The sequence below is a fragment of the Bolinopsis microptera genome, chromosome 8, assembly GCF_026151205.1.
Source record: "Bolinopsis microptera isolate Bmic1 chromosome 8, MBARI_Bmic_1.0, whole genome shotgun sequence".
Taxonomy (NCBI): domain Eukaryota; kingdom Metazoa; phylum Ctenophora; class Tentaculata; order Lobata; family Bolinopsidae; genus Bolinopsis; species Bolinopsis microptera.
In genome coordinates this window covers 14,838,892-14,852,537 of record NC_087079.1, presented here as the reverse complement: position 1 = coordinate 14,852,537, position 13,646 = coordinate 14,838,892, and the positions used below count along the sequence as shown (strand labels likewise).

Below are 13,646 nucleotides of genomic sequence, written 5' to 3'. Positions count from 1 at the left end.
ATGATAACAGCATCTAAAAAGCTTTGTATTGCATTCTTTTAGAATTTTATCAGTTGCAGATTACTGATTAGCAATGTCAGGTATGCGTCAGGAATGCCTGTGTGATTTATATTTAGTTTCTAAATTGCATTTTGTTACGTAACAACTTATTGTTGGTTGCGAACTATGCATCATGAATCATAATAGATTGACAAAAATAAGCAATGATTTAGAGAAAATCCCAGTTTGGTCCCGGCTAAAATGCCAAATTTTGACCGGGACCGGGATTTTGACCGGGACCAGGATTTCGGTCGAGCCTTGGTCATCCTGTGCATATACCCATCACCCATGGTCAATAACAGCATAACGCCCTCAATTGCAGAAGTTTTGTACCTTCTCCTAAACTGTTCTCTAAAAAAATTTCACATAAAAATTAGGTCTGGGAACCAGTAATTCTCAGTCTGATTGTTCCTTAATTGGTGGTATATTAGTTGCTGTTAACAGCGACTATTTTGTAACGTTCGGAGGTGTCTCGAGACCAGACAGTCAAATAATTTTTATATGATTCTTATTTCTTGGCGCGGTGGGTATTATACTGTTCTGGACTAGTCAAGCAACAATGTTTTAACTTGTTGCAGTGATGATAGAGGTCAAATGTCTGATTTAATTATTAGACTAGCTATGGTAAGAGTGCTCGGTAGTGATATTCATTATTCGTCAATGTTAAATTCTAATGCGGTTCCCTTTTACACTGATTACCTTTATATTACAATATTACCGACCAGGACTTGATAATAAGTGATAACCAAACATCAGCGGTTAAACTCAATAACTTTTAAATGTTATAGACGAATGTTTAAATCTCTTTGTTACTGATGTTATGGATTATCCTCAGACAGGGATGGGCTGAGTAATCTTCAGAGCACTTGTGGCTCGTAGTTTTATAGCTTGTATAGGTTGCACGTGCAGCGCTTGTTTTGCACGTGCAGCATCTTTTCTGCAAAATGCACGTGCACCTTTGTCGCGTTTATACAGCGTCAGAAACATGAGCTTTCCCAAATTGAGCTAGCTCAATTTTAACATGGTTTTAAGGCACCTGAATATGGCGATTTTGGGTTTTTTACCGAATTTATAACACGCTGGCGCGTATTTTGCGCAAATTTCTTAAAAACCTCCACATAACTATTTCTTGTTCCTGTCATCTTTAACATTGAATTAGAATGATTTGAACTTAAATATACCTGCTGAACTACTTTCGATGAGTCTTAATGCCTGAAAAACAATAAAGGGGTATAAAAGTAAAGGGGGTAAATATAAGTAAAGGGGGTAATAAGTATTGTGAATATAAGAGGCACGGTCATGCTTGCCAGCATTGTGATAGTGCAGATAATTATTTACTCTTCGAATTTATGTTCCTTCACTTTTTCTGCGATAATTTTAGTGACATTAAACGAAACATAAATGTATCGTAACACACGTTTTCGATGTTGTTGACAATGAAAACGTGATATTTTTCGATCTGAAACTGGAGGAGAATAGGATGACTAATAAACTTGAATAATATTTGCTTATTAGCTCCTCTCGTCTTTGATTATAAAGCTACAGCTCTATAGAGATGTTGCATTGCTGCTGGCTAGTTGAGTTGATTTACGTACTCTAGTTCGACACGCACTATAGATCGACAACTTAAGTTCGCCAGATATCACGGCCCCTGTCGAACTTCGGTACGTGTCGAACTAGAGTCCAGGTAGCGTACTCTAGTTCGGCAAATAGTTTCTGCATGTGATCCAACGGCTATTGCCGACCGCCGGGTCCTCATCATAGGATCACAGGGTTCAATGGCAGATAAAACAATTTTCTGATATCTAGCAACCAGCGGTTAGCAATTCCAGAACCTTTTAGTATAGTTTTAATATAAAGTGTGGTATGTGCCCTATGTCATATGTGGTAGATACATATTTATATAGCGTACTCAACAATCTAGATCTATAAAACGGAGTACGAGTTACCACGATAGTCTTTTATCTCTCCGCTAAGTCTACAATTCTGCTAACTAACAATTGAGTCTGAGGTCAATTAGATGTTCATAGATATGGATTATTATACACATAGCTGAACAGCATGAAACAAGTGGAAATCATACAAACGAATACATTTCAAGCTCGTAAAGGATCGTTGCTTGAGAATTGAGATCGGAGATTTCAAAACTCTAGTTCGACGCAGTCGAAGTTTTCTTGTCGAACCTTAGGGTTTGTCGAACTACAGTACGTGTCGAACTAGAGTGCGTGTCGAACTTGAGTAGTGAGTACGTATATCAGTTGAGTTGGGAGTAATTTTAGTCACATGCACTTGTTCTCTATTTACTGTTGTTACTATAGTTGGTGCCATCTCCCACAAGATTAGTGCGTTGTATCCTATGTTATACAATGTTTGTCTCATTCCTATTAATATTCCAGAACATTTCTGGGTTGTCTAGATTAAACACTGCTGAGTAAAATTTGTAGCTTAATTAAACTTTAATTTATTATCATATTACGGTATATATTATATACCCATAGCGTATATATTATATACCCATATATTGGCATAGCATTTTCGTCATTCATTATACTATTATAATACCCCCTCCCACCACTTTACGAAAGATTAGTCTAAGAATTGAATTGAATTATAAAATTTTGCAACTCGAATGAATATTCAATAATTTAGACAAAATGGTTATACATATTTTATTATACGGTGTCATGATATGGACCCCTTCATCTTCCATGATTTGTTTACTGCTGCACACCATGATATTCATAAGATTTGTACTTACTTATCAATAAATCATAGGGCAGCCACAAAGTTTAATTTCATGAACAACATTAGGAGTCGTTCGCATATTACGTAATCGATGGGGTCAGGCCTTGATAAGTGATTACGTAATATTGCTGCCAGGAGGGGGAGGTGGTTGGTTCTTGATAACGGTTAATTAAGGAGGCCGGAGGGGGGATTGGCACAAATTTCCTTAGATCCTTGAAAAAAAAAGAAAAAGGTCAGGTCGTTTTTGTGCCCCCCCCCCCCCCCCCCACCCACAGCTTTTTGGTGCCCCCTTCCGAACCTTTTCGTACCTCAAAATATTGTTTCGAGTCGACCGTTAAGTTGTTTGTGTTTCTGCAAATCGTATCATGTTTCGTTAAAAAAAGACCTACAATTCGCGAAAATCGCCGCCCTCTGATGCCCCCCCCCCTCCCCTCCCGCATAGCTTGGTCTACAGGCCCTTTGTTACGCCACTGTCTTGGTCTGGTTATGCAATAATTGTCAGACCTCCCCACGTTGTAATCTCGCCTCTAATGACTTACAATTTACAGATTATAATGAACTTCATATGGGTAACATGTCTGAGGAATCCAGTCCTCGTATAAGACTTAATGTTATACCGCTCTTCTCTCAGATCTTCAAGCCAGCTCATTGCATGACTGGGTTTTATCTTTTACCTGCTACATTATCTTAGTGAGAGCAAGTAAGGTCTTACACCTTACAGCAATTAGACACTCTCAGATACGTAGCACGTCTATGTTGAAGTGGTAAAGTTTCGTTGATGCGGCAAAATGTTTTGTCTCACGTTGCGACGTCAACTATTTTTCAAATAGACGGCCCAGACAGTCCAGTGGGCGTGTCATGCCACGCAACGTCTGGTTACAAATTTCATGGTGCAATAGAATTCTGATCGGTGGCTCGAACATTGTAAATTTTCCCAATAATGAAGTCTTCTAGGAACCTGCCAGAATTCCAGAGCGATATCCGGTTTGCTCCGGTATACCTTCATTTCACCTCATATACATGTCGGATTTCTAAATCGGAATTTCATCAACTTGCTATTGATCAACCTTTTAGTTTGCAGTTGATACCGATTTTCATTTGTAAAGACATTATTTGTCTACTTTAATGAGACATCACTTAATATCTAATTAACCTGATTTCATTCATATGCATTGAAGTTTATCAAATTGAGAATGCTCATTTTGAGAATACATGTAATATTCAATAAGGTTATTTCATTTTGGTGAATATAAAATAGATCAGGAAATTTTGGTTCCGTGTCAGCTCAGTCAGGAATTAGGTAAACCAGATTTTGTTTCTATTCTATTTGACTTAGGTGCCTAAGTGGGGTTCGCCCTGATTTGTATGTGGAACTTGTTTTCGAGAGGGCCCGTGACCGCCCCCCTACCAACCACCCCTTAGTTTTACTTTTGGAATTAAGGACCCCCGGCTTGATTCGGTTTCAAGATTGGTAATAGCCGCTTCGGTCGTTACCTTTACCCTTATGAAATTATGACGGTAGCTGCCATACTAAGAAGTTAGAATGTCGCACTTCTCCAAAGATCAAAAGATCAAAGGAGCTACTCTGCACCATTTATTATTTGCATAACTATACTTGATTTCCCTAAATGGTAAATCTGGACAGGACAGAACTTGGGCTAAGAAAGTGAATTTAGTTTCAAATATTTTAGAAGCTTCTTTGTTTCAAGTTAGAAGATACGTGTAGTCAATTTATATTTGATACGTCAGTGGAGTGAGGCGTAATCGGTCTCCTGTCTTATCTTGCTACTTTCTACTTCTTTTAATCTAAATCATATCAGCGCTACTACTATTAATACAATAAAGGACACGACATATTTTAGTTTAATTTGGTTAAAGTGAGAAATCAAGTACTACACTGCGACGAGTACGATACACAACAACATATTTTAGTTTGGTTTAATTTAGAATTACACGATTAAGGGTTGAGAGATGATATCAAGCTCAGGTCTCTCTCGCGTCCACACTTGTCAATCATCACCTCAATGAATAAAATATGATAATTAGGATTAAATACTCCACTGGTAGCTTAATTTTAGAATATTCTGCTTTTATTCGTGTCGTAAGAGGGATTTAACTAAACTATATCAATTGTTATAAACGGCTAAGACGCGCATGCTTAACTTCGTAAGTTATCCGCAATTCTACTTTTGAAAGCTTTATTTCTTGGTACTCAAGTGATTATTTCCTGCGATTTCTGTAGAAAATTTATGATTTTACTTATTGTAAATATAATGTTAAAAACTTTTCTAAGCCTACTCGAGTCAACAATTACTATAAAATTAAGACCGAATTTAATTTACGTATTTAATTTACATATTTAATTCCAGGATTTATGGAGCAATGATCAGCCAGGTTTGAAGATCTCTCTGGCAGCCCTAACTTGACGTTGTATTGTTTAGTCCCTGCTGCTTGTGATATTCTGACTCAATGCCTTCTATCACTACCTCAGATGTACCTCGTACAACTTCTTATCTGGTATCATTTATGACTGAAGACGTGAAAATCCGATACTTGCTGGTGGCTTATTTTTTGTTCGTCCTAATTTCATCTCTGATAGGAGATTCTATCGTCTTAGCTGCTTCATTACAGCCCAATGGTATAAGACTAAACAAGTTCATTGTCACTATTATGCAGCATATCGCGGTATCCGACCTGATTTCATGCTTCTCTTTCGTTTTACCCAATGCAGCATCCTTGATCGCTAACAGATGGGTCTTAGAAGACCCTCTGATGGACATTCAAAGGTATGTGGATGAGGTTATATTTGGAGCCAACACAATTCTAATCGCTCTTCTCAGCACAAGCAAGTTGTTGATGCTAAAATATCCCGCTCACATACCAAGATGGACCATTAAAAGTGCTCATATAACATGTGCCTTGATATGGTTATTCGCGAACATTTCACCGGCAACCTTCCGAATACTTGTAATGACGGTGGGGTACGAAGTGATTATGCAAGGAACTCTGTGGCCGGTAAACTATTTAGCTTACTTCCTAAACGGAATCACTCTGTTTCTCCCAGTGATAATCATGATCATTACCACGAGTCTTATCCTCTGTTATCTTGGTAAGGCCAGGAGGGTTGCACAGAGGAGTGGGGGTAGAACGAGGCTGCGAGGTGTTGCTACTGTGGTGATCACTGCTATCATCTATGTCATCTCCGTCACTCCTATCTCGTCCATTTCACTCTACTTATATATAGATAAGACTGCTGACTTAAGCTTGCTCTGGGGGTTCGCCACCCCTTTCACCGCTCTTAACATAATGTCTAACATCTACGTGTACTACCTTACCATCCCCAGTTTGAGAGAGTTCATCAGGGTGAAGATCCTACGAAGACCTCCTCTAAGACATCATAGTCTGGTTTCGAAAAGCTATTCCAGAAGTTAAACTGAACAATTAAGTCAAATTGGCGAATTAAATAAGAGGTATTAATATTGCTGAATATAAAGCTATGAAACAGCTATAACTTTGGAAAATGTTATTCGAAGTTTATTGATTTTATCTTTTCTGAGCTGAGCGAAATGTTTTCCGTGTAAAATTTTTAATGTTTTTTGGTACTGTCAACGAGTCGACACTTCTATAATGATAATTTGAGGACGTTTAAAATGGGTTTCCACAAAAAACCCATTCTTAAAGTGCGATCTACAGCTGTTCTTAAATATTTCTTTAGATTTAATCTGTATTCTGTTGTTTCAATGTTCCTTCAATAGACAATTAATAAAATTTAAAGAAAGAATTCCAACAAGATCAAATTCAACCACTTTACACTCTAGTATCTCTTGGCTAGAACGAAGTAACCAACAACGCGTAGATCGGGATAAAGATAGATCGCGTAGATCGGGATAAAAACAAATACATAAATAAACAATAAATAAAAAAACCAACTGAGGTATCAACTTTACCTCGTTGTTGGCCTTTTATTTAAAATGAAATTGAAAATAAATCTCACCTGGTGAGTTGAATCCAAAGAGAGTGAGATTCAGCTAGCTCGAAGCTGACGAGTGAGGAGAAGGAAGAGGAGAGTTTCAGTCGGGCCCACAAACAAACAGCAATATCTGATGTTCTGGACCACGTGCGAGGGACAGAAACGTACGTGAGACCGTCACGGGACAGCTGAAGAGAGCTGGGCGCATCCACTGAGGGGAGAGTTGGCCTATCTTAGTTTGTAAACAATTTAGGAAGTAAAATAACATATTTTAATAAAAAATAGATAAAATAGTCAGATTTACTTCAAAGGTTCGTGCTAACTATCAGTCTCAAGGAGTTGTTTCTTCATACTGATATGTGCATTTACGTGAACTTAATTTAGCCAATTGTGAGTTTTCCAGATAATTGAAAGAAGTCATTAACATAAAACAATAACTTATCACTTAATGTTAATGACTTCTTATCACTGATAAGGTAGAGAATAACCTTGAGCAGGGCAGGCCGCTTCATCGCTGTTGTCAGCACAATGTTCCACCCCATCGCACCTAGCGTTGATATCCACACACTGACAGGAGTTGCAGAGGTAACCAGCTGTACAGGGGTCCGGGCAGGACCGGACACTGCACGTTGGGAGGGGCTCCCCACATTTAGCCTGGGAGAGGTTGTGTTTGTAGTTGTGGTAAAATGTTGTTTGAATAGCCAAGGCAAAGGATATCAGAATGATATATTTGCAAGTTCGGGCGATATACTTTTTGAATTCCATACTCAAAGATTGTGTTAAACTTACTGTTTTAGGGTGTTTTAGTAACAGTCCCTGTAAGACTTACTGTTTTGGTAACGGTCCCGCTGTGGTCGAAGGCCCAATGCCTACCACAATGTAGCGTGACGATGGCTCCAGAAACTACCACGTTTGGTGACGGGAACATTAGGTTGTGTCTTGAGGATATCTTCTTATCAACCCAGCACTTTTCTGAGGAATGGAAGTATTTGTTATGTTAAGAATCTTGATATCAACCTCGTACAACAAATTCTCACTGCTTGGAATCCAGGAATGCAAGCATGCTGTAATTCTGCTCGGAATACCGACACTTTACTGCTGATTAGTGAGAATGGTCCATATCAGAGGAGAGCAATATATTGTCTCGGATCTAAAGCCCTGAAGTGAGGACCCTAGTAGTAGTACTGGTAGTGATCTCAGTGATCACAAGGAAAAATTAATCTTACGAAGCCAGTTCGAGTACTAATTCCGTACTTTTTTCGAATTTTTGCGTAAACTGGCACGAGGATCAGTGGCAACGCTTGTTTTATCCCGGAACTGTAAGCTGCAGTTACAATTACATCTGATTCCTTACATATCATCTCCTCTAATTTCGGCACTGTTCCTACGCCGACAGACCTGAGCGGTCTATTATAATCACAGGTCTACTGTGATCCGCTCCAGGAAATTGATTTTCCGGGTATGTGGTCAAGATTATAGCACAACATTCTGTGGCTAATTCTTGATTCAATTATCATGTCAAAGAATCCTAAATGTTATGCCTTGTTTAACAAGACGTCAATCGTGGAGCCGATTTGTTGCTTAAAAAAATCAGCGGACTGCCTTTGCGATTCGCATTTAATTTAGAGAGCAATGTCACTCCTATAAGTAATAAGTGTTCGTAAGCTTCAAGGTGTAAACGGTGATGATGCATTGTTGTCAACGGACCTCATTTATCATTTAATAACAAGTTAACAGGACAGTTCAATTCAGTAAATTAATGAGCAAACTCGTTCACGGAATGTTGGAAACCCCCCCTACTGAGTTACAATGCTCCCTACAGCACCTCACGTACCAGTAACTCCAGGAAGGAAATGCATCAGGGAACTGGATTCCGCAAGTGCTACTCTTGGGTTCTAAGCTAAGAGGTAATCTGGGTTTTTATAGCTGAACTTAAGGCAATTGATTCCTCAAAGGTTTTACATTTAAATTGTTCCTAAATACTCCTCAACGTGACAATTCATCTAGGAGTTTTCCTTGCAGTCCCTCCATAGACTAGAGTCAAATTGTTCCTAAATACTCCTCAACGTGACAATTTATGAAGGGGTTTCTCTCAGTCCTTCCATAGACTAGAGGAGACATTTGATAGCTTACCTACGTCAAAAATAGCTGATAAACAAGGTAGGAATCTCACGAAATGTTGTCTAATAATAAAAGTAGTAAAAGTAGTAAATGTAGTAAGTAATTTCCAACTTGATATATTTTTTATTAGAGCTCAGCTACAACTTCCTCTATCAATTAGATTGACATATTTTCAGTGCCTGCATGCAGACTGCAGTGTCAATCAATACCACATTACAAACTCTAGAGCTGAACATGACTGCATAAACATTATAAGATAAGCATCTTTGGGCTCAATTTGGTGTAAGTCATCGTTGTGGACACCCTTGGATCCCCATATCCAAAAACCCGCATTCTCGCATTCTAAGAATGTAGGAAATTTTTGACAAAAAGTAGGAAATTCGAGAGCCAACTCTGAGAATTTTCGATAATATTTCAGTAGGAATTTAAGTGAAAGAGCAGACTAAAAGTTGCTGGACCGTTATTTAAATGTCCTCAGTCAGGGGCACTCTTTTCTAAAAACCACCCATGGGGGGATGGGGGCGGCTATAGAAAACTTCTGCAAATCCCAATATAGACTACCATTCCAGTTTTGATAATAGCATTATCAATCATGTAATGTTGTGAACGGTCATCAATGCAATTGTAATAACTTTATGTCAGGAGTTCAAAGAACATTATATAGTATTATGAGTTGATGTAATACGTCTAAACATGCATAATGCATAAGCATTCTTTGTTGCGTTTCCTATCTTATTTAAATAGTAAATACTAATACCTTAGTTCCCAAAAATTTGTGTGCCATTATATTGAGCACAATTTATTTGAGCCCGAAAAATTTGGGCAGAAAATTTGAACTCATTTGGGCGACCGAAAATTTGGGCACAAATTCTTCGAAAAATGAACGATTTTCCACTAAAATTTCAGTTAGATATTTGCCTTAGTTCATTATTATTCCTTATTATTCCAGTCATTTTGCTTTCAATTTTAAGCATTTAGGTGGTAGTCTGAGTTGTTTCACATTGTGAAATTTACGATCTGCCCAGTAACTACTAAAAAAATACAGTGATGATAAATTGTTAAATTGATACCCGCTTGACAGTGATCCGTGAAATACACGCTCGTTGGATCAACGAACTTTTTGTATATTTAAAAGGGAGGCCAGATGACATAAGGAAAAGGCTTTGAGAAGTCGGGTATAACTGATGCTTGTAGATCAGACTTTACGGTGGATGATTATCCATTTGCAGATCTTGTTTAAATCTCTAGCTATCCGTACCTCTATCCATTTGTTTTATTAGTAGCTGTTAGCTATTCCAGTTATTTCTATTCATTTAAAATATAAGCCTTTTTACTTGGTCAAGCCATGAATGACAGATTGGAAAACTAAAATTTCAAATATTATTTCACTTGGATACGAAGAAAAAGCCATCTTTCTATAGATTTCAGGGCCACAGGCCAAATGCCAAAAGTTTGGTTAGCAAAAAATTTAGCAGACGGAAAAGATTTATGCAATTAATTTGGTCTGCAAAAAATTTGGGCGAGAGGCCCGCTCAAATTTTTTGTCGCCCAAATTTTTGGGAATTAAGGTAGTCATTATTATATTTTTGGAAAATTTAAATTCCTTGTTTCTTGAATATTTGGTCTCATACTTGCTTCCTTCTCCAAATTCCCTTAACCCTGTATTAGTTTATAGCTTGAAAGCAGAAAGTGATGGTAGTAGATGAGAAAACATTTTTGCCAAAATTATAAACTCTTGATACTTCATGCTGTCTCCTATTTCGTGCTTTAGTTAAGCCAAGTGTTTAGGGATTCTAGAATCCAGACAATTTATCCCAATAAAAATTGAAATCAAAAAAAAGTATGCTAAAATCGTTCTCCATTGTCAGATTCGTTCCAGGAGGCCAAATCTAGTTTAAATTTCCAAAATTTTCGGGGGCTTCGCCCCCAAAAGTAACCTAGGATTATCTATTAAAAAGCATTCCGGGCCCTAAAAAAGTAAAATTTTATGCGAGCGAAGCGAGCGGGCCACAGAAAACGAAAAAATTGAGAATGTAGGAAATTAAAAATTTTTTGGATATGGGCTTGGATCTACATTTAACACCGCTAAATCAACTTTAGAACGATGCATTTCTAGATTATGAGCCTGGTTAAATCGGAGACTCACACTTGATACCGGTTATAATCGATTGTATAGAAGAATTCCCATTAGGCTATTATACTCGAATAGTAATGGTCATTAGATGATCTGCCGTACAGTGAGCCTCTATCAGGTATTGCGGAATCTATCTGATTAGTGTATAATCCTACCTTGGCACTGTTCCATTCCTGTAGCTCCAGTGGTATGGGTCGTCTGGTGCTCCGGACAGGGCGAACACTCCTTTACTCCAGTAGAGTCCGAGTAGGTACCCACTGGGCAGGCATCACACGTGTTCCACTGAGTGGTGTACGTTCCAGGTAGACACATTCCTGAAATATAGGGGGTTGTTGGTAACATAACGGGGTAGTTTACTGTTTGGTATATCTTTAAAAACATCAAATTTGGCAGGAAGTTGAATCCACAAAAGTGGGAAATTTGACATTCTTCTGGCGGAACATGACAGCTTGTTACACCCTTAAGTTACTGTAACATAAATATTTGATATCCATTCCTTAACTGATGTTCCATTACTGAATCTTACTTATAATTCAAAGAATTATTTTTGTTGTATGTATGTACGACCGCCCACGTGAAAATCAGATGAGAAATAGGAATTTAGGTAACAACCAAAACGTTCCATAGCAACGGTGTTTTAATGCACACAATATGCACGTGCAATGATTTTTTAACGTCATTTTGATCGGTTTTGTGGTAATAACGTTGTGTTTAAAGTGTATTATATTTAAATCGGCTGTATGTTCGGTTGGGATGGATATTTTTTGAAAGAATACTACTAGCTTCGTCCCTGTTACCACGGGCTTTCTAGTATAATATAAATACACAGTAGGTTTATGATTTACATGAGTATTTGTTGCGAATACTTCTGTCTGATGAAAACATTTATATTAAGTTTCATTCCAGAGATAAAACTGTTATTTTACTTTTAACTAAAAGTCTAAAAGTGTTTCCCGATGTATGGATTGATTTATCCTAAAATTGTAACACCGTTGTGACCCGAAATGTGGCTTCTTTTCTTGCCTGACTTTTCCATAAATTAGAAGTTGGTGGTTAGGATCGAAGATACAAGATTTGACCGATAATTTAAAAAAGTTTAAAATCGTAAGGAATATAAGATTTATTTGAGGTTTAAATTTAGAATTAAAACAAGTCCTTCATATTAATATTATGGAGCTAGGGTGTGGAATGGCTACACCTGTACTTCCATCCCATTACATAATACTGAAATACAAATTTACAATAAATTATGTATTCAGTTATCTCAACCACAAACTTAAAAGTGTTATAAATTACTACAGAGAACGTGTTTTTTTCCTGCGAAATATTGGCCAAAATGACATTCCAGATGTCACATTTTGCTTAGTGCCACTGAAATGTGATTGGCAACATTTGATAGAACTAAATATGTGCTAAAATATTATTGACATTAACAGTAAGGCTATTGATCTGGACGCAAATTTGCGGATTCTTTTTCTGAATCCTTAATTTTTAATCAGTTGACTTCTTAGCACTTCGTTAAAGATGGGTCCGGTGAATTAACTCGGGCCCTGGCATATCTGCACTCCCAAATAGACTACTCGTCGGACAGGCACATACTTGACACATTTTTTAGGGTTTCGACACATTTTTAGGGAAAATTCTCGTTCTAACTCACCAAAGCATGGGAATTTAAAAACACAGAATAACTATGATTCATTATAAAACTCACGGCAAACGCTTCCCAGTAGTACTCTGCCTGAGCCGCAGGGGTTATCCTTGACAAGATACGGAGAGAGAACGTCAGTAACGGCGCTCTTCAGCTCTTCTCGAGAAAATTTCTGAGGATAATTGGTGTTATGTGGTGTTAGATGATTTAATTGTGGATGGGCGTTGATGGCAAATATGTGCATTTATTTATTTCTTGAGATCTGACAATAAAATAGGTAAATTATGTCGAGTTAAAGAATTATGTTGAGTTAAAGAATTATTCAAAGCACGTACGATGTCAAAGTTATCATATCTATCCAGTTTATCAATGGTGACATTGAGTTTGAGATCTTCAGAGTCAATTCTTCGTTTTCTGATCATGCAGGGTGGTAGATGGAAGTTTACTCGGCATTTCTCTTCCCTCACACAGATCAGCTTTTCAGGTACGTCTAGCAGACTGAAACATAAAAATGGTCAGAACTCAAAACTCAGAGCAAGAGGACGCTATAGGGGACGCTATAGGGGACGCTATAGGGGACGCTGTAAAAGACGCTATAGGGGACGCTATAGCGGACGCTGTAAGAGACGCTATAGGGGACGCTGTAAGAGACGCAACATGTTAGGTCTCACACTGCCGTGATATAGGGGCTAAAAGTGGAAGCTTGTAGCTGTGATATGGGTTAAACTGTGATTGGGGCTAAAAAACTGAAAGCAGCGCGATCCTTTTTAAGGGCTAATGTTAAATTTTCAAAAGTTTTTTCCTTTTTCTCGAATAATGAAAATTGTTTTGCACAATAATAAGGTATTAGATGTGACACATCAGGTAGGCGTTAATTGTCGTGCCTTAATAATGATACTTAATATCTAACATATTTATACAAAGCATAATAATAATGGAGCTGTCGTACGAGTTAATTGTTTTGCTGATATAAGTTAAAAGGAAAAGAC

General features: G+C 37.7%; 1 protein-coding gene across 4 annotated transcripts in view; it reads right to left on the bottom strand.

Moving 5' to 3' along the window:
• The window catches only part of LOC134819343 (uncharacterized), a 140,958-nt gene that overhangs the window by 34,966 nt on the left and 92,346 nt on the right, over positions 1–13,646 (bottom strand). For all 4 annotated transcript variants that reach the window (XM_063829263.1, XM_063829260.1, XM_063829264.1 and 1 more), the window contains exons 4-9: positions 12,993–13,155; positions 12,721–12,829; positions 11,165–11,323; positions 7,584–7,726; positions 7,243–7,408; positions 6,779–6,965 (exon numbers count right to left, since the gene is read on the bottom strand). In XM_063829263.1, the coding sequence (XP_063685333.1) occupies positions 6,779–6,965; positions 7,243–7,408; positions 7,584–7,726; positions 11,165–11,323; positions 12,721–12,829; positions 12,993–13,155 (927 nt within the window). The remainder of the gene's footprint in view (positions 1–6,778; positions 6,966–7,242; positions 7,409–7,583; positions 7,727–11,164; positions 11,324–12,720; positions 12,830–12,992; positions 13,156–13,646) is intronic.